We start from the raw sequence: 21,284 nt of genomic DNA on the forward strand, positions 1-21,284 counted from the left end.
ATTTTCTAAATATAATAACTTGTGAAATAAAGATCGAAGCAACTAATTTAATCAAATAATCTCGTAATAAAATAACAACATAAATAAATAGTTAAAACCTATAAGATTAGTTCAAAAGTCATTTTAGGATGATAAAATAAAAGTTTATACATACCACAAAATAAACACAAAATAAGAAAGGAATATAATTGTTGTAACATATTCACTAACAAAATGAATTGTGCTAAATAATCCAAGTGAGAGTTTTGTAGTATATATAATAATATTTTATATCATTATTTATATTATTATTAGTTTTAAATTAATATTATTCAAATTTATTCGTACTTAAATATTGATTATAAGTTATATTCAATTATTTAAAAATAAATAATTTTTATATATTAATTATTGTAATATAATTAAATAATATAATATTATATTTTATATATTATTTAAATATTTATAATTAATTATATTAACTTATTAAATATTACTCAATTTTATATATTAATTATTATAATATAATTAAATAATACATTATTTAGTTATATTTTTAATATAATAAAATTAAAATATATATAATATTATTAAATAATAAATTATATATTTATTAATTTGTATTAACAATTATAATGCAAAAATAAAAAATTAATATTATATTAAAAATTATATTTATTTATAATTATTATAAAGTATTTGTTAAAAAAAACTAACTAATGCGACCACAACCGCATTAACTAAACCCAACTCACAGTTGGATTTAGCTAATGCCGCAAGTGGCTGCATTATGATGCGTTATGATGCACCGTAATGCAGCCAAATATGGGATTGCAATGCAACTCCATATTTAGCTAATGCGATGAGGACTAATGAGCAATGAGGGCCCTTACTTCACTACTTCTCGTCACTTTTCAGTACATCTGACGGGGTAACTAACTTGGAATTGAAGAAAGAAAAAGAGAAGATTATTCTGATATTTTTGTTTTATATAAATCGATTGCATGACTGTAGGCTCATCATACCGTGTGATGGGCCCCGTACTGCCTTGCGTTGGTTAGCTAGACCGCATCACACAATCTATAATTAGTAGACTTTGTAACCCATATACAATGCGAAGTAGGAGTGGCAGGTAATGTTGAATTACATATTTTTTAATTTATGCATAGTTAATATCTACTTCATCATCACCCCTTTATAATTCCACATGCATTCAAGAGAATCATTGTGTTGCTGCCATTTGGGCTGCCGACTGCCGGCGCCTCTTTCGCGTTGAGATTGTTTCTTTTCCATCTCATATTCCTTTCAACAATCATTAAATCGATTGTATATTTGTGTTCGCCTGCTTAGACACCGCCTGCCACATGGATTAGCCGGAGACGCGAAGTCTTTTCCAACTAATATTATAGAAAGAGTAATGATTCAGTCACAAATTTTTATATAAATTTATCTCGTACAAATTGATGTGGCATTAATTCATTGATTAAATTAAATATCTCTTAACCCACATATTTTATTTTTTTTATTTTATATTTCCATTCAACCAATGAATTAATACCACATCAATTTGTACAAAATAAATTTATACAAAAATTTATTTGTGACTCTATCATCACTCTTATAGAAAATTAGTTTGGACTTTGGAGTTCCGAATGGGCCAAGGTTACATGATATTTGTTTTGGAAAATTAACAACCCTTCCCCCTAGGTTTAGCCCACCACATAAAATATTATAAAAAATTAAGTTTGTTTAGTTTTATGCTTAATGCATACATTTGTATCGATCATTCACTAAAAATACATAACTATCTTTACAAAATGATAAAATAAAACTAAATATAAGTTGTAGTGGTAGTTATTTTGTAAGAATAATTCCGTCTTTTTAGTGGATAATTGATAAATGTTGTAAAAAATGAAGGAAAAATTAAATAAATTCAAACTTTTATAAGTTTTGATAACAAGATAATTTTCGGGTAGATCGCCTATGATTTCCCTATTTCTTGTTTAGTAACTTTAGCTTTTGATCAATTGCATCACATATTTTCCCGACTAAGATTGAGATACAATAGAGAATGAAAGATTATGTTCGGACTTGGATTTCCCTTTGTTTATAAGCACAGTGGAGCTTTTAACACCCCACAAAATCCTTATGACACCACTTTTGGATTGTATTTCCTAAAATACCCCCTTTTGGTCTTCAAAATACAAACCCATAGATTAAAATCAATCTGTCTTGTCATTAAATCTCATCTTAGAAAATAGTATTTCTTTTAATTTTTATTTTATTTTTAAATCCATACAAATCCTAAAATCTTAAATAATTTCCTTCTTGTTACATAATTTCTATCTCCATAATTCATAATTCTTGAAAATTTCTTCAAATAAATTTAAAATATAAATGTAAACTATGAAATTGGGTGAGTTTAATAATTTTTTAAAAGAATGTTTTATTTAAAATTTTAATTGAATTTTCATTAAAAAATTAATTTATTTCTGATTCTTTATGCAATTTTAGTTGAAAAGGAGTTGATAAGTTTAGGGGGGGTCTCAAAAGGCCTGCACTTATGAGCTACCCAGATAAAGCCCAAATGTGCTTCACAATCGACCCAAGGAAGACTGCATAACCCAGTGTCCGAACAAACTGGGTCAAAATCAGGCCCATTACACAGGGTTCAAAAACATGGACTCTTAGATCAAACTTCAAAATTGTCGCTGGCTCTGTTTTGGGCTTTTGGCACCCATTGGTATGTAAGTTGAGTGGGCCTTCTCTAACATCTTCTTAAAAAAAAAAAAAAATTTATGAAAGATCACTTTTCACATTTATAGTTATTTCTTTCTGAAAATTAAAGAAAAAAACAAAAAACAACAAAGTTACAGTAGAGTTTAGTTAAGATTAATGCTAAGGATCTAATACACTAATGATACATAATAGTTTGGAATCAACTGTTAAGATTTCTAACATAATTATTTAATAAAATACTACCATCAAATCAATTATAAGAATGGAAAGGATAATTGATTGCAACCTTTTTCGGCCTGGTTTATGGATACGCACACACACATACATACATATATATTAGAATCTAAAGATAGTAAAGGTTCATGATTAGTAAAGATATTATAATTTAATTAAATTCATATTAGTTCTTTTATTTAATTCCTTATTTATATTTTACTGAAGAAAGAATTCTCGATCGCATCATACAGACATGTCTCGTGTCATCAATAGGGTCTGCATCATGGGTCCAGTTATGTTGCAACAGTGGTACGGTACCACTATTGCTTTCAGCCATAAGATATTGTTAATGTAAATGTACAACTATAGATTCAATGACTGGTTGCAACAGTGGTACCATACCACTGTTGCAACATAATTTTGCCCATGCATCATATTTTATCCTGTTTGTTTTTCTCGATTTATTTATTTTCAATCAAGCGCCAGTTCTCATTCCTTTTGTTAAACCAAAATTTTATAATGCACGCCTCGGTGGGCCTTTTGTCCAATTGTAAATTTGTAATTCTTGCCAGGAGGGTGAGGGTGATGCAAATTCAAGACTTCCAATCGCAAAGCAATCAAGTGGACTAAAAAGAACGTTATAGAGAGATCTGCTATGGATATTAAAAAAAAAAAAAAAACCAGTGACAACTTCAAAATCAATCCCTATCCATAATTTCTATGGGTATAGTAACTTGGGCAACTCTTATCAAATGTTCCGACTCGATATCTCATTGCTGATATTTTTTTCGGCCTTCTCTTTTGGTCCCTCCCTAAAGTGTACTTCTGTCCTCATACTGGCCTTTGCATTCGTAATCATCATCGGTATAATTAAGAAGGCATTTCTTATCACTTATCACCCACCCATGGTTGCAAGCTAACCGATAAATATCACGTCATTTATAAAAAAAATTAGAAAATATAACTGCGTTTCATGCGGCTTTAAAAAAAAATTTAGTATTATTCTTTTTTCTTACTTTACACTTGATGAAACTGATAAAAAAATATGAATTGATTTTTTTTTTAAGATGAGGCAGCTTTATAAAAAATAAAAATAAAACACTATTAGCCAGCAATATAAATAAAGAAGCAATGTAAGATAAAGAACAAAATGAGAGAATATATTATAAAGTGATTTTATTCATTACAATTGCGTGTATACAAAATAAACAGATGAGCTCTCCTTTTATAGTTACATAATCACTTCATGAAATTAATGAAAAATTATGGATCATAATTCCTTGTGAGATAGTGGGAGTTATAGGGAAGCTAAAGGTTGCTAATGAGAGATAGTGGGGAGACTAAGAGATATATGTTATGAACATCTACATTTATTTTAATAAATTCATAACACTCCCTCTTGGATGTTCATTACAAATAATATGCCTCATTAAAATCTTTACATAATTGTTATTGTGTAATAACAATCAAATTAATTATGAAAAGATGAAAAGCCAAATCTAAAAGAAAAATTCTCTATTTATTAGATAATAGAGAATATACAAATATGAAAAATGGTGATGCCACATCACCTCCTCAAGTCCCAACTTTATATATATACTAGAAAATAGAATCGCGCTTCACGCGGCTTTGAAAAAAGAATTTAGTATTATCTTTTTTTCTTACTTTACACTTGATGAAACTGATAAAAAATATGAATTGATTTTTTTTTTTAAGATGAGGCAGCCTTATAAAAAACAAAAAAAAGCTATTAGCCAGCAATACAAATAAATAAGCAACGTAAAATAAAGAATAAAATGAGAGAATATTTTTATAGAGTGATTTTATTTGTTCCAATTGTGTGTGTATAAAACAAAAAGATGAGCTCTTATTTTACAGTTACATAATCACTTCATGAAATTAATGAAAAATTATGGATCATAATTCATTGTGAGATAGTGGGAGTTATAGGGAAGATAAATGTTGCTAATGGGAGATAGTTGGCAGATTAAGAGATATATGTTATGAACATCTACATTTATTTTAATAAATTCATAACACTCTCCCTTGGATGTTAATTATAAAGAATATGCCTCATTAAAACCTTTACATAATTGTTATTGTGTAATAACAATCAAATTAATGATGAGAAGATGAAAATCCAAATCTAAAAGAAAATTTCTCCATTTATTAGATAATAGAGAATATATAAAGATGAGAAATGGTGATGTCACATAAACTCCTCAAGTCTCAGCTTTATATATATATATATATATATATATATATATATATATATAGATAGATAGATAGATAGATAGATAGATTTGGAACAGTAGTTTAAATATAGCATGACGACATCGTAGAAATCTTTTAACAAAACATGTTTCTAATTTCTTGATAATAGGGTAAAAAATCAAAACATCTTATCAACATTTCAATGCATTTCCATTTAATAGTGAAAATATATGTAATAACATTTCTAATAATCTTTTAAAAAATGACATTAATAGTTATAAAGTCTCAATCACTTGTACAAATTGATATATTAAGATATGGTTTGTTGATTAAAAATAAATAAATAAATCATATGGGTCCAACCATTTCCGTTCAGCTAATTATAATATAACACAACAATATACATAATATGTGTGTACACAAATACTTGTGGTTGTACAATTACTTTATTAATAGATAAGCACTATGCACTAAGATATATCTTTGTTAGTATATTAAAAGAAAGTGAATGTGTAATAATAGTAAAATTATGGTTATGTTAGAGCAGTTTTAAAGTAGAGCGATTCCATCGAAGATTAATTCTAATATAACCAGACCCTAATGATAATAATAACAATAAATGTATATCACACATAGAGATGACAATTTAACCCGGACCCGGACGAACCCGGATAATCCGGTCCAGGTTGAACCCGTACCGGATTAAAAATAAATCCGGATTCGGATGCGATTTTACCAACCCGGACGTCTCCGGGTCTGGTTCCGGGTTCGCATAAACCCGCATATGCGGAACCCGAACCCGGATGTCCTTATTTTAGCATTATATTTAAATTAATTTTTTAATATAAAAAGGGGAGATAAAGTCAATGCCCTAGTTCATACTTTCACTTAACAGCCGCCCAATTCATTTTTCTCCTATTTCTTCATCTCTTCTCTTCTCTTCTCTTCAATTCATCAAATCATCTTTTTCGTCTCTCTTCAATTCTTCTCTTCGTCAAATCATCATCGTTACTCGTCATCACTTCGCAACGCTGTGTTCCCGCTCATCATCATCATCAGCCTCTGTTTGGCAGCCATTTGTCCATTACGATCTTGATTTTGGCTGCTGTTCATCCGCCTTTTGCAAATAATGCTCGCAGCTGTGACGTGTTCATCATCATCATATCATCAACAGCCCATGTTCGTTGCTTTACCAGACTTCGATTGTTGAAGTTTGTGAACTAAATCCCTAAATCGCGGCTGTGAGATGAATTGTAGATATGGATTTGTATTTTGTGAATGTTATATCATAGATCTATGGTTTATTGCTTTGAAATTTAAAATCTGTAAATTTAAAATGGTTTATTGCTTTGTATTTGATTTGGGTAGAATCTGGATTTGTAAATTTGTGAAGTGAATTTGATTTTTTTTTTATTTGTATGTGATCCAAGTTGAAAACCTACAATCCAGAAACCCAGATTATTTTGGGTTTAACCCGTACCGGACTCAATGTCATAAAAACCAGATTTAAATCTGGGTCCGGTATAATATTTTAATATTCGGGTCCAGAATCAGGAAGACCAAACCTAAACCCGGACTCAATTTTTACCACCCCTAATCACACATAATGGATGTACCTGTGAGAAAAATACATAGTTTCTGACATTGAAAACACATGATTTCTCAAAAAAAAAAAAAAAAAAAATCGTATTAGTCAATAAAAAAAATCAGACCTTCAGCATCATCTCAGGGGTCAGTGTCCACAGATTCCACCAATAAAAAGTGGCCACGCAATTAAGGCACAGCTTGATGATAAAAAACCCATTCTCTTTGTTGACTTTTTGATAAACCTAGATCGTACGGAACGGCTGAGATTCTTTCTGGAAATCGGGTCCCACAGGTTTACCATCTAGCAGTCGACTATCCATTCCCTGAATCCCTGCCATAAAAAAGTCCCTCACGTCACGTCATCTTTACTCATCGCTCGTGTGAAGAACCGCAACGGTCCTGCTCCATTTGCATCGTCGCCGTACACGTGTTATGGAATCACCCGATTCTCTTTGCCTGTGAATTTCGTGTGTGCTCCCGCATTGTACACGCGTGTGCACTATAAACCAAGCAGTGTGGCACGTGGCTACTTCTAGTGTTCGAGTGAGTGGCAATTTGTGGGATACGTTTATCAACTTCACATAAATTATAAATACAACTCGAAATCTTGAATTACCAGGCTTTTTTTTTAATTAACATGATTATTAAACCAATTGATTTTTGTCTTTTGGTTTATTGATCGTATCATATTAGAATTTCAACATGACGTATAATAAAGGATGTTAATTCGTGTAATCTTGTCATGTTAAATTTAAGGAAACACGAATACACCCATTTATTGATTATGTTGAAATATCAAAATACGAATACGATCAAATTATTAATCATGTTAATTAAGTTGACTGGTTTAACATGTATAATACAAAATATTAAAAACTAATTCAAAAAAATAAAAAAACTTATTTTATAAATAAAAAATATATCAATATTATTCTTAAAATCAGGTCATGAAAAAATTAACACAACATAAATAAATTTTATAACACAATATGGTTATGACATGAATATACACCAATTGATATTTTTAATAATATTACCATATATTAATTGATATTCGTATCATAAACATATAATGTTGTCCAACTCAAATACAACGCACTTATTTATTTATTATATCCCAACGTGTCAACCTATTTATTAATTATATTAATACCTATCAACCCAAATATAGAAAAATTGTGCCGTAAACCATTTTGCCGCACTCATGCATCTCGTTAGCGGCGGGCGTATATCGGTCCTAAATAGGAACCATATAATTGTAGCATCCACGTTGCGTGTTTTCGAACCTTAACTAGAGAGCCCGTATTGTATGTGATCCATTTATTGTTGTTACACAAATTTGGTACGACATGTCACGCACATATTTTTCCTTGCGCACAACGCTTTGTCCGCGAGACTGCACCGCACTGCCTGCCTAACTACGTGCTGAGATCTGATTAATTAATAACGCATATATCGTTCGAATTATTTGATTCCTAAGTTAGATTAAGGCTAAACTTGAGCAGATTTGCAGGTGCACTATGGGTGCCTTAAAAAGGCATGTATGAGTAGGCGATGCCAAACTCTCTTCAATATGTTTTTCCTTCGGTTACTTTCCAGGAAATATCTACGAGGTTATCTTATTCCACCAGCACAATTATTGATTGAAATGACGCGGCCAAGAATTTGAACACTCGCGTAAATAATTTGATGCATCGCATACAATTAAACATCGTATCAATCCGAGTTGTGCCGGTGACTCAATTTGGCAGCCATTATGTAGTAATCATTGAATTTTCATCAAGCGGTCGTAGAAATAATATGATTTTATTATTTTATATTTCCACAACCGTTGGATGAAATAACAATCACTTTAAAAATATAATCTTAGTTGGACTTCAATCCCCTTACCATTTTCATTCAAAACATCCTTGAGACATGCATCATTCCTCGTAATTTGTTAGATACATTATTTTTCAAAAGGATATTTTTTAACATGCATTTGTAAGTCGTAAGGTAATTTAATTTTTAATTATCAATAGTTCGTCTAAATCATTAAAACCACGATATATTTAAACAAAAAAAAAATGCATTGGACTTTTAAATATATATGTGCATAAATCGTTAAATTGACATATTAATGGGACGTTAGTAAAAAAATTTTACAGAAAAGTTTCTAAAATATTTGTTTGTGTATTATGTACATGATATATTTTTCACCCGATAACAAGTAATTCAATAATGTTGTTTGTATCAAAACCTTTTTATTTATATGTCCTGCAAAAAAGAAGTTATTTACATGTGTTATCCTTTTTTTTTTTTTAATTGGATCTAGAGAAATAAATATAATGACACAAGCATTTTGTTTGTCCAATGTCAAAATTATCAAACGAAATTAGATTAAAGAAAAAACGCGGGGGGGGGGGGGGGGGGGGGGGAGGGTGTTGCTGGCCCTATTTTTAGCTAAGCCACCACTAGAAAACGATTTCATTTAAAGTAAAATGCCAAAACAAATCCGAATCAATGAATCAGGATTAAAACTAAATGCATTTGTTACCATAATTAATTCATTCAACAGCCTAATCAATTAATGCCACTTACCTAATTTTAGATAAAGGAAAAATCTTCATATTCAGCCAAAAAAAAAAAAAAAAAGAAAACCAAACGACATCGTGCTGCTTCGCTTATATCACGAACGTATAGACCAAATGGACCTCAATATTTGCTATTATCCCTAACTGCCCTCGCAATATTCGTATAAACCCACCCAAAACCTCCTGTCTAAACTCGAAATTGATAGAAAAGAAGGGGTAGTTTTGTAACTACGAAGAGTATAAATGTAAAGCTGGGCCTCTGTTTTAGTAGGTATTGTGCACAGGGCGAGCGGAGCAGAGGAGTTCCCGTTATCCACATTGGCAATATTTCTCTCCATTGAAAATTCCAAATTAAAATCCCGCAGAGTTTCTGACTTTCTGTCTCGAAGATTATTATCTCTCAAAATCAAATTAGGGCTTTTCCTTTAAGATTTTCAAATTCTAATTTTGCTTTAACAATGGTATCTGATTCAATCACCCACAACGCTCCGATTGCATCGGCCCCAAACTCGAGGGATTTCTCTAAGAAGAAGAGGGTGTGTATCGCGTCTAATTTATCTTCTTTCTCTTTTCCTTCTCCATTTTTTAATTAAAAATTTTTAAATTGTTTATAATTGATTTTGTGTTTGTTATTTCTCTTTGGGATTTCAGACCAACAGGTCTGCGAAATTGAAGCAGTGCAAGCTGGATGTTCGCCGTGAACAATGGCTCTCCCAAGGTGCGCAAATGTTTTTTTTTTAACCTCTCTTTATATTTTTAATGACTCTGCATGTAATCCAAATAATTTTTTATTGGATGATTATCTTGTTTTGATTATTTATGGATTTGCCATTGTTTGATATGATAGTCGGGGCGGTGAAGAGCAAGTGCTGCAAGGAGGATCAAAACGGTGCGCGGAAGGAGAGGGCCCGGTCGTTGGAGAATTTGAGGCGAAGGGATGAGGATAACAGCAATGACTCTGGATCTATGCACCATGACAGTGATTCAGAGTCACCATCAAACAGCCCCACCAACAGCCTGTTATGTGGTAACAGCGGCACAAATCCGGGAACGAATTTCATCGGGAGTAGCAGCAGCAGCAGTAGCGTTAGTGGTAGCAGCGGCGGCGGCTGTTGCTCTGGTAGCATTACAGAAGAGGAAGAAGAAGATGGCTGTTTGGATGATTGGGAGGCTGTGGCGGATGCTTTAGCTGCTGATGATGATAACAATAAACAGGAACCAGAACATGATCGTTCATGTTCCCAATCACCCTCTGAGAGCCAATTGAGTGTTCAGTCGGATTCCTTGCATGAACTGGCAAATGGGTTAAGTTTAGATTCTGTGAAATCAATGCCCGATGGTGCAAGAATGGTGCCTAGTGTCTCCGAGAATAATAGACGGGCCTGGAGACCAGATGACGCTTTCAGGCCTCAGAGTCTGCCTAATTTGGCTAAACAGCGGAGTTTTCCGGCTGCAGACCGGCATTTTGGTCAAGGAGGGGTTCCTTGGGCTTGTAACAATGTTTTAGCGGCGCCATCTTCATGTCCTATATGCTATGAGGATTTGGACTACACGGACTCAAGCTTTTTGCCCTGTTTATGTGGCTTCCGGCTCTGCTTATTTTGTCACAAGAGGATTCTTGAAGAAGATGGGCGATGTCCAGGTTGCAGGAAGCCATATGAGCATGATCAAGTTGAGTCGGAAGCGATAGTGCAAGGAGGCAGCATGACGTTCCGGTTAGCTCGGTCTTGTAGCATGATTGCAAGGTCTTAGGAAGAGGAGGAGTCTCTGTTTCCGTGAACTATGTATGTTGGGGTCTGTCCTTTTTGTGTGTCTTTGTGTTCTTATGCTAGTTTTTACTTTTTAGACTCATTTTATAGACGTTTTAGATGTTGATAGAGGAGTATTGTGTTTTTGCACCAGAGCAGTGAGCTTTTCTCTTACGAGTTCAGTTCTTATTTGTATGGTGCATGTGCTAATGTAGAAGACTCATGTTGGTATTATGTGAATAGATAAACTGGTATAGAAATCCAATACATAAAAAGTGATTACAATATATCATATGTTTCCATTTGTTTCAATTAGTATGGGCATTCATGAATTTAAAAATGCTGTTCATCATTAGTGTATCCACTTGTTTACCTTGGTTCTTCACTTTCCAATGCAATCCTAATTACTTGAGGACTTTGTGATCAAGCCCAGTTTTGTTGGAGGTGACCTAATTCTTACCTAAAGATGTGTTGTATTTCCTTTTTCCAATAATTTTGATTTTTATTCTATCCTTCGATTACTATGCATTTTTTTAGATTTATTACTTGTAATAATAGTAATTGCTTTCTAAAAGGATAGGTTTCGTTGGGTGCAAGTACTTGTTATAAATTTAATTGCTTTCTGAAAGGGTCCATGCTTGTGGTAGTGTTTGCATGTGGATATTCCTTCTCTGTTACTGTACTTAAATGTATTACCAGTCATAACCTTAATTACTTGCTACTTTGCTTCTTTGGTTTTTACTTAGAGAAGTGTGTCTAACTTAACATGTTAGCTTAATTGCTCTCTGTGGTTTTTGAATTTGAAGATTCATATAACTTCAAAGATAAAAGGGATGGACTATATATGTACTGAGGTCCTATCCACAGGTAATATGTGAAGTTTGATCCCCATTTCTTGTGGTTGGCTTCATATTTTGAGATCTGTTCATTAAAAGCTGTATTTAATGAAGCACTTGCCACATCACATGCATCTTTCTTTTTTTTGCTTTTGTTGTTTTGTTTTGTATGCACTTAGTGTTTGAATGATTGATGAATTCATCTAGCCCAAAAGCGCTGACCGTAAGTTTAGAATGGTAAACACTTTAGCGGCTGAAATATCCCGGGGATCTTTATTTGATTGACTTTTGTATTATGTCATAGCTTCAATATTTGAGGTGTGTTTCCAATTTTTATTTTGTTGGTTTTTAACATTTGCTCTTTGAAATGTTTAACTTGGGTTACAATCCCGTAATTGTTTTAATTATAAGTTTCTGTGGTGATTTCAATTTCGTGCTCGCTGTTGTAAGAAGGAATGAGAAATTTTTGAATCCAATATATGCAAATGTTCTTTGAAAGGTAACTCTAGACTTTGTTATGCTGACATTGACTTAAAATTCAGTACGATATTGTAGTTGAGTATATAATAGAAAATTGTCTGTGTTTGAATATTTGTTAAGATTTTTTGCACTGATTAAAAAGAATCTTAAAATGTTCTTTAAAACCTAAACAGCGGTTGTTTCCAAGAAATAAAGGAATATAAGAGGTTTAGGCTTTGTCATGAGAGAAGGTAAAATTAAAAATGGCAAGGCCTGGGCCGGAACTCAGAGATATTAATCCATCCTTTCTTCTGGCAAGCATAGAGTAGATATTTTGGGTACACTGTTGGGAGGTTTTCATTCTGCTTGATGCTTATTCTTTCGAACTGTAAGAAATAATGATAATTGGAATCTGTTTTTATGAGTACACAATCAGAATCTGTGGTTCATATGGCTGGTACAAAGAGCTTCACAAGGCTGGAATGTAATATTCGCGACTAGTCAAGGTCTGTTCTAATATTTGTACTTCCAATGCTTGCTATTTTGTAGTACTTAAAAAGGTTGTCAGTGTGTTGATGGTTTCGTGCACTGTTGGTTAGATATGGAATATCCTATCTTGTCTGTCTTGTAGCTCTAATCTGGAACTTCCTTTGTTTTTTTCAAAAAAGAGACAATTTGAAGTAATACATGAATATGGACCAAACCCTTCCTAACCCTAGGTGAGTGGAGTTGGAACCTTAAGCCTCTTTTTATCATCCAAGAGATCTTACAATGGAATGAACGGTACCCACTAGAATCATTTTGAACTTCTTGAGCTTTTTCAGTTGTTTGTTGAACTGAAAAGTAACTTTTAAACTCGATGGTTGCAAGTTGTAGGTAATATTATCTTAGTTTCATTAGCTCAAAAGGCTATTTGAGGATTTAATATGATATTTGAGGTATGCCAGTTCTCATTAATGTCTCTACTTTGCAGTTTAAAGTCATATGTTTTATGAGTTTTGTTATTCAGAATTTGATTAGTTCGCTATCCGTAAAGTAATTTATTTGAGGAGACTTGCTACTGTGTTATATTTCTTCAACCATAAAGATTTGCAAGGAGATGTATATACATTTTGACCTAAAAACCGTGTAAGTTCTGTTGGATAAAGCTAATGGACTGTAGCATATAGTGTGCTATGCTTCCTAATGTCATTGGAGGCTAGGCCAGTTATTTTGATTTTCTTCTATAATTGCTGATTTTATTTCCTGCGGCCGTTTCTGTTTGTACTTTAATCTGTATAACTGCACGGTGATGATTTTATTAGATACATTGTATCTTAGCACGTTGAGAATGGCTTGCTTCTTGAGAGCCCTTATTTTTCTTTCCTTGTTTTTGTATCAGTATGACAGAATCCTTGTTTTTGTATCAGTATGGCATCCCGAAATGGATGCGTTAGCAGTGAACAGCCAGTATAATTTCAACAATAATGCTGCTATTGGTTAATAACATTTGGCAACAATCCACTAATGACTTATTTGGTCGTAATACAAAATGAGTCACCACTCTTGAGGTATAATTGAAGCACACATTACAAATAGAAACTAATGATATTAGGTTAACTAATTACACAACTTCCACGGCCAGGGCAGAGACCAACGGTTGATAGTTGCACTTCTAGAAGCAAGTGGTTATAGCTTTAAGATTTATTTTCTTAGTTATTGATGAATTTTGAAATGCATGATCCTGATCTATGTTGCTGAGGGAGTTTTTTCCACCACTTGACGAAGGTCGAATCCTCAAAGAATATATCATCACCTAACTCCCTATTCTGAACCCATTTTTCTACCTGCTTCTCCAGGGACAGTATTTCTTCTTTGACATCTTCAAACAGCCCCATATTAATAGTTCTGAGGCAGAGATCCTCAATCCTTGCCCAGAAACATGATTCCCCGCTGGATCCTGCCGATATCTTCAGGGCATACTCGAGCCACCTCTGAGTGTATCTGTATCGTTTTGGTCTGCCCCTTTTCATATAGGGACCTGTGTCTTCATTTTTTAGGTGTCGATAGTAATTAGCAATATCTAGAGGTTCAACAATGCGGCGGTACCTTGTTCCGATGTTTATCCACTCTCTATGGCCTTCAAACTCATCAGGAAGTTCATACCTTTTCAACATTTCCATAATCTCGTCAAATATACCAGCCAACTCAAGCCTCCTAACATTTGCATTGAAATCATCAGTGTCCTTTGAAAGCTTGAGTGCATCATAATAGCTGACTCTGCCAGCCTCGCACCTGGTCTTGTACCCTTCAAGTGCTAGTAGTCCTTTTTCTATATCTGTCTTCTTTTTATTAATCTTGTCCTGGTTTCTCCGTTTTTGCTTCTCTAATTCTCCAGCAGCACAAAGGCAGAGTCTGGCTCTCGTGCTCTGGAAACCGAAGATTCAAAATGTCAGTCCAAGGGGGAAAAAAAAAGGAAAAAAAAAAACTGATAGGGGAACTTCTAAAACTGAAAGACAAATTTTGAAACTATCTTGAAACGGACTTACAAGGCCGAGGTTATTCAGGACCAGGCCAAGGCCAGCGGCACCAACATTGGAAGACAATGGAAGCCCTTCCAAATTGTCAAAATGGGCGACACCTTTTGTCTCTAAGTTCTGCAGTTCGCTTTGGTAATTAAAGTGGTCCTTTACACTTCTGAGAGCAATCTCTGGACCTTCTACTTCAGAGCTCAACTGAGAAGAATAGAACAATATCTGCAGAACGGCATCAGGGTTTTTCATCACTACGAGTTCCCTATCTCCTGTGCAGAAGACATAAGTTCCAAAGGGTCGATAGGGGCTCAGCTCAATGAAACTCAACAAAGTATCAGACAACTTGTTTGTGTTTCCCATGAGATGACAGGCGGCATGGCTTGCCACAGATGATGCATTTCTCATCACCGTCACATAGAGAGCTGAAGCTTCCCTAGTTGGTTCTTGAATGTGAATTGTACATTTTGGGTTCAAGAAATCGAGGATAGTTTTCAGTTCCGGCTCAAGGGAAGAGAGAGGAGCAAGCAAAACCCGAGGGACGATGTCATACCTCATTACAAAATGAATGAAGTAGTGAGACCAACTTTCTCGCCTCAAAGCATGGTTAATTATGAAATCACCAACAAGAGGTGATCCAAAAGTGACGCATATAGGTGGCATTCTGCTGGTGCTGGGGTCTGACTTTATGAAATTTTCCCAATTTTCCAGGAACCAAACTGTCATTAAAACGGCAATTGGACCAGCTGAGGAATGCCCTGTGAACACTATTTGCTTTCTGTCTGCCACAGCTTTCACCACCTGAGAATGATTCGAAGGAACTACCCAGTATTATATATATATACATATATGCCAGTTTGTCATTCGTTTGCTTCATTTCTATTGCTTCATTCGAATTCAATTGTATAGTTTATTTATTATCACAGTCGTCTATTTTGGAATCTTGATGATTGCCAAAGAGGAAGCAACACCAATACTTACTAACTAGTAGTACATGTTGCATTTTGATTTTTCAGGGGGCAAAAAACTTAAAAAAAAAGAAAGAAAAGTAAATTAACAAAGAAATCACACACCTCGCTTTGTAGCTGAGGTAGAATTGCTTGAAATCTAGTAAGAAAAGCTTCATTGACAGTTGCAACTTGATCATTCCCTATACTTCGAAGAGAGGCGAACTGAGGTGGATGTGGATCGATCATTTTTTCGCCAAAAGGGCTTCGACTAAACCAATCACTGATAGTCCAAGAACCTGGAAAGCTGAAAATGACGTCTGATGAGCCACGATTCTTTTCCACGAGATACAGCTGCTTCTCCGGCAATTTGTGTGCCTTCATGGCTATCGAGCATGCGTTCTTGATCACCTCTTCTTTCATGCTTATCACCTCTCCAAGTCTTTCACTTGCCATCGTTTCCACAACTGTTATAGTACTTGTTGAGAAAATTTCCCGGTTTAGAAGCTTTGCTTGATTTATTATTATTGCCCTTTTTATCTTTAAGTCGTAGAGGAGATAGAATGTTTCTTGTTTTAAGTTTTGAACGCGTTCCTGGAAATTATTGTGTAGGGAAGTGAAAGACCTTTTTGGGTATTTCCCAATCGTTGACTCGACCTTCACTTTGATCCAGGTCAAGCTCAAAGCTCGCTCAAGAGTCAAGCCGCCCACGATGCAACCACTTCTGGCTTCTTCTCTCCCCTTTCTCAAATAAAACAATATTAGTCGGGTAAATCTAATTCTTTTATCCAAGACTGAAAAAGGTTCAGACATCTCCTGGGATGGAAAACTAACTGCTCTTTTATTTTATAACAGCTCTAAGATTATTTATTTAATAGCTTATAACAGGTGAACAATGCAGTAACCAAATACACGTTTGTCTGAAACTGTAGATCATTGCATTGCGGCTTGTGCCACATTTCGTCACAGTTACAAGCAGATGATCTGGATTGAATTGGGCCTAAATCCGTGTGATGACCCAGGGTTCGGCCCAAATTACTGTAGGACCTACCGGTAATAGCTAGCTAGCTAGCTAGCTGGCTAATATATAACATTTAGACCATTTTGGTTTTGCCATGATAGTTTTACTAATCATAGGAAATGATTAGTAAATATCAGTGTAATATCTCTGCTATAATAGTGGTTGTTGTAAATATCTGTGTAATGTAGTAATCTGATGATTAATCACTATTTAAAAAAAAAATCATAGGAAATGAATAATTAATTTTTTATCTGTATATGCTAGTAGTTTTAAGTTATAGTTTGGTTTTTTTTTTTTAATGATCGAGAAGAAATTATATTTTGGCTCTTAACATTAAAGAACTGGTGATATGATAAATTTGTGTCGGAAATTGTGCCTTGGGACTTGGGAGTTTAAAATCATTCCTTCTCTGTAAAATCAACCAAGAGCAAATTAAAATCATTGGAAAGGAAGCTAGGAAAGGTCTTCAATTTTATTTCAATCTAAACAACTTTCTACTCTAAGCATGCTTGAGAAACTATCATCATGCTTCAGAAACTATCATATGATTCACTGGAATATGCTGATGCTCGAATATCTAACCTGAGTTGTTTTGGCAAGTTGATGAATTTCACTAGACTTCTTGATGGTGGTTACAGTGGTGGTGATGATGCTACGCTTGTTGTCCCATTCTTCTTCTGTAAATTTCGACTAATGTCAGCACAAACTGTATCAACCATGTCCAAAAATTCTTTTACTATAACAAACAGTTGAAGTGGGTGCCCCCATTTTTCTTTGGAACCTCCTGCTTGGTAGTATTTTGTTGTCCGCTTAACAAGTTCCATAGTCCTATTTTGGTCATTTCTTACCAGCTTAAGCTCTTCTTTACACTCCTCCAGAAGCCCTTTCATTTCCTTTAAAAACCCGCCTTTCTCGCTACTAGCACAGTGTGTTACTAGTTCCCAGATTTCTACCACGCGAGATGCAAGTGCGGAGTAGGTATTGATGAATGTGTCAAGTTCTATCCTAACTGCTTTGTTTACATTGTTGAACTCATTGCTTAGGCCTTCCACTGCGGGCAATCTTTGTTTTAAGTACTTATTGTCCCTCTCTTTTGGCGTCGAGCTTTTTGAATTTGAATCACCAGTTTTGCTTCTTTGACTGAAAGTCCTTCCAAGAATGTGGTTTCCGTTGAGTTCGCCACGTCGACCCTTCAATCAGATCACTTGCTCCACAACAAAGTAGAGCAGGGTAGTCTTCCCATTAGTGCTTTTAACATCAGAAAGCTTTCGGAGGGCACTTAGGTTGAAACGTTGAGCATTGCCTCTGGATGTTCCAGCATTCATTTTATTACCAGCTTTTAGAATGGCTTCAAGAAGTTTTAGGAAGATCACCCGGGTTCGTAGCTCATTATAACCCATTTCAAGTGCTTGCAAGGACTCTTTGAGTTGAAGGATTTCTGATTTGTAATTTGATCTGAAAAGCATTGCATTAACGCGAGTGAATGCCGAAGGAATAACTTTCAGGATGTGGAAGAGAAAAGTGTTAGCCTATATGGTTATAAATATTGATTTTGATGATAACAAACCACATGTATTGATTAAGTAAAGATTTATGAATTGTGCTTTTATAATAAGAAAATGATGTTATGGAATTAAAGTATTTTGGACTAAAATGAAAGAATTTTAAAATCTTTGATAATGTTTTAAATTTCGAATTTGGACCTATTTGAAACTATTTAAATATTTTGGACCATTCTATAATTTCACATAGTTTAGGTGAAATCATAATTTCAGAACGTTTTGGGATTGACAAAGCATTATTTAAAAATTCTGAAATTTAAACTATTTGAAAGTTTTCATAACGTTTTGGGTCATAATACAGTTATATAAAGTTTTGGGGTCAAATTATAATTTTAAAAGATATTTCATTGTAGCAGTTACTGTAGCAAGCGGCTAGCCGGATATGGTAAGCAATCCGGATTTTGGGCAGTAAGCTTCTGGAGCATAAACGGCTATCTGGATTTCGCAAGTGGCAATCCAAATTTCAAAAGCGGCTAACCGGATATGAAAAGCGGCATGCCGGATATTCTGAAATTCAAATTTTTGCCTTAACAGTAACATAAAAGCGGCTTATCAAATTCCTAAACGGCAAGCCGGTTATGACCAAAATGTGCATAACGGCTAATTTTTGAGCTCAAACTATAAAAACTCAAATCCAATTCATTTTCAAGCCCTCTAGCAAGCATAAACAAAAAGCATACGAGATATATTGAGCTTTCAATTTGCAAATCACAAAATATTGAATCATGTCTTGTTCTTCATTTTTGAATATCTACTTTTTGATTGAGTTTTATTGTAACTTTCATTTCTTCATTTTAATTGTAAGAGTTTGAGTGTGTGAGACACTTGAGTGAAGAGGTTGGGAGATAATCTCTTTGTTGTAAAGATTCATTGATACTTTGAAGTCAATTGTAAACGGTTGAAGCCTTAGAAAGGCTCGGATAGTGAAATCATCAAGCTTGGATCGCTTGGAGGCGTGGAGGTAGGCAGAGATTGCCGAACCACGTAAAAATTCGTGTGTTTATTTCTCTTCTCCCTTACTCATTTGTTATTGTGCTTTTATTGAACTTATTGCTTTCAATTTTTATTAAGACATTAGATTGTTTGTTGTGTAGATTTGCTAGAATAATTTTTAAAATTTCAATTCATCCCCCTTCTTGGGTTGCACACTTATATTTCAAAAAGATTCAGCATCCCCAAGTCTAGTTGGATTTCCATTGAATTAGAGGACTTTGCTTACGTCGTCTTGGCTTGAAGATAGTTTGGCAAGTTTTTCAAGGATGTCAATGCTGAGTCCCTGGCCGTCAAGGAGGGCCTCTATGATTTCTTTTTGAGAGATTGCGAGTGACCTCAGTACTATTGCTGTGTTTTGGCACTTGCGGGGTTCAAGGATAAAAAGCTCTGCTGTTGGTGCCGCATTGGAACTGCCTGAACTCATGGACGTTTTGCTTCTTTCATAAAGTCTACGATTGATGGTGGAATATCCAAATAGATTTTCAATTTGTTCATCATCAAATCTGAGAAGAAATAGAAGATTTAGCAAACAAGAACTGGAGCAATGCAATAGTAGTTTTACTTTAAAAAAATGACAAATTACCTCAGGGATCCGTCGTTGATCTCATTCCAGACCATCGAATGATCAACATTGGTTGCGACCTTATCCCAGTGCAATGGTTTTAGCTTCACGTGGCCAACAACAGTCCTACTTGAGCTCTCCGTCCTTAATCTTACTTGCATTCCCCTTCGGAGTAGGTGAAGGTTTCAATGGCGAAGCTAAATTAGGTGCCTTAGGAGGTGGGGATGCTGGCGTGGGATTTCTTTTTACCCGTATTGGTGGCAGTGTTGCTTGTGATGGATGATTAACACTAGGAGGAGGAGGAGGAGGCGGTGGCGGCGGTTGTGTTAGCAACCTAACTGAAGCTGGAGGTGGCAGAGTTGGATTTTGTCGAACTGGCTCTGCCTTTCTCTCACTGCCGGTTAAATCAGATGTCTCTTCGGGTGACAAACGTGACATAGTACTTCTTTGTACTGTTGTTATGTCCATGCATTTTTCTTCATCTTCTTCGAAACTCGGATTAAACACAATCTTCGGAAAAGTAGCTTTTAGCTCTCCGTGTTCTAGTTTCCTCATGTAAAGGACTTCCTCAACAACTAAACCTTTTACTCTTCCTTTAAATTTCTCAAACTCTTCCTGAGTCACAGTTGCTTCCTGCCTACGGAAGCTTGAATTAATTTTATTTTTCTGCCGAAGTCTTTTAGTTCTTTGACAGATCAAGAAGGCGACTCCAGCGATAACCAGAGTAACTCTGTTGTGGCAGCAATGATCTTGGCAGTGCTTTTGGGCATCCCGATCAACCAAAGACTATGGAAAGATTATGTTAGTAGACTTGTTGGCCAAGGAATGAACATCAATGTTCTGTGAAGAATTTTATTGAGAAAAGAGTGAGGAAGAACAAATGACAACAAAAGGGTAAGGCAAGTAAAAGGACATGGCTGCACCAATGTGAATTATAACAAAAGGGGCTTAGAGAAAGTTGCAATGAGGAGCGAAGGAAACTCTGCTGTTTCATTACTACTCTTAGGCAATCGAAGTAAATTCTTCTGTACTGCATATGGGTGTTGTTTGCAGACGGTTTCTATGAAGGTAGATGACATGTCCAGTTTTGCTTAACTCTTCCTGTGAAACTCCATTGGAAATGACTATAACAGCCTGTTAAGATTCAGGTTGGATTTGCACATTGTCCAGCTCTAAATGTGTTATGCATCTACAATTCCGATGAGGGAAGTGATGGTTTAGCCGTCGCCCTTGCTTAACTTCATTCATATAGACAACCAACATAACAAACATTTGCCTTGGATTGTATCAATATCTTTGTATTGCATTGTCTATTTCTTTTTCTATTCTTAGTAATCT

The 21,284-nt window shown here is 34.7% G+C and overlaps 3 protein-coding genes across 3 annotated transcripts; 1 reads left to right on the forward strand and 2 right to left on the reverse strand.

The window, feature by feature from the left end:
* Positions 1 to 9,452: 9,452 nt before the first annotated feature.
* On the forward strand, positions 9,453 to 11,343 carry LOC18049923 (lisH domain-containing protein C1711.05). Its single transcript, XM_006439659.2, has 3 exons — positions 9,453 to 9,844; positions 9,960 to 10,026; positions 10,156 to 11,343. The coding sequence occupies exons 1-3, from the start codon at positions 9,767 to 9,769 to the stop codon at positions 11,058 to 11,060; spliced, it is 1,050 nt and encodes a 349-aa protein (XP_006439722.1). The 5' UTR covers positions 9,453 to 9,766; the 3' UTR covers positions 11,061 to 11,343.
* Positions 11,344 to 13,773: 2,430 nt separating this feature from the next.
* Positions 13,774 to 16,565, reverse strand: LOC18049924 (protein EDS1). The gene is made up of 3 exons (XM_006439660.2): positions 15,935 to 16,565; positions 14,880 to 15,662; positions 13,774 to 14,759 (listed from the first exon to the last, which is right to left on the reverse strand). Exons 1-3 carry the CDS (start codon positions 16,262 to 16,264, stop codon positions 14,043 to 14,045), a joined length of 1,830 nt encoding a protein of 609 aa, XP_006439723.2. The 5' UTR covers positions 16,265 to 16,565; the 3' UTR covers positions 13,774 to 14,042.
* An 896-nt stretch (positions 16,566 to 17,461) lies between these two features.
* On the reverse strand, positions 17,462 to 20,501 carry LOC18049925 (formin-like protein 8). Its single transcript, XM_024189037.1, has 4 exons — positions 20,077 to 20,501; positions 19,611 to 19,887; positions 18,086 to 18,358; positions 17,462 to 18,019 (listed from the first exon to the last, which is right to left on the reverse strand). Exons 1-4 carry the CDS (start codon positions 20,499 to 20,501, stop codon positions 17,462 to 17,464), a joined length of 1,533 nt encoding a protein of 510 aa, XP_024044805.1.
* Between the last annotated feature and the right edge of the window lie 783 nt (positions 20,502 to 21,284).

This window comes from Citrus clementina, unplaced genomic scaffold (assembly GCF_000493195.1).
Source record: "Citrus clementina cultivar Clemenules unplaced genomic scaffold, Citrus_clementina_v1.0 scaffold_3, whole genome shotgun sequence".
Taxonomy (NCBI): domain Eukaryota; kingdom Viridiplantae; phylum Streptophyta; class Magnoliopsida; order Sapindales; family Rutaceae; genus Citrus; species Citrus x clementina.

Bases quoted from the DNA above. Each gene is read 5' to 3' on its own strand.
- LOC18049923 (XM_006439659.2), top strand. From the start codon at position 9,767: ATGGTATCTGATTCAATCACCCACAACGCTCCGATTGCATCGGCCCCA. The intron at 9,845-9,959 runs GTGTGTATCGCG...TTGGGATTTCAG, and splicing joins ATTTCTCTAAGAAGAAGAGG to ACCAACAGGTCTGCGAAATT. The intron at 10,027-10,155 runs GTGCGCAAATGT...TTGATATGATAG, and splicing joins TGAACAATGGCTCTCCCAAG to TCGGGGCGGTGAAGAGCAAG.
- LOC18049924 (XM_006439660.2), bottom strand. From the start codon at position 16,264: ATGGCAAGTGAAAGACTTGGAGAGGTGATAAGCATGAAAGAAGAGGTG. The intron at 15,663-15,934 runs GTGTGTGATTTC...AATCATTCTCAG, and splicing joins TACCTCAGCTACAAAGCGAG to GTGGTGAAAGCTGTGGCAGA. The intron at 14,760-14,879 runs GTAAGTCCGTTT...TTCGGTTTCCAG, and splicing joins TCCTGAATAACCTCGGCCTT to AGCACGAGAGCCAGACTCTG.
- LOC18049925 (XM_024189037.1), bottom strand. From the start codon at position 20,501: ATGAGGAAACTAGAACACGGAGAGCTAAAAGCTACTTTTCCGAAGATT. The intron at 19,888-20,076 runs GTAGGACTGTTG...ATTTCTTCTCAG, and splicing joins ATTAAGGACGGAGAGCTCAA to ATTTGATGATGAACAAATTG. The intron at 18,020-18,085 runs GTTAAAAGCACT...ATCTGATTGAAG, and splicing joins CCCTCCGAAAGCTTTCTGAT to GGTCGACGTGGCGAACTCAA.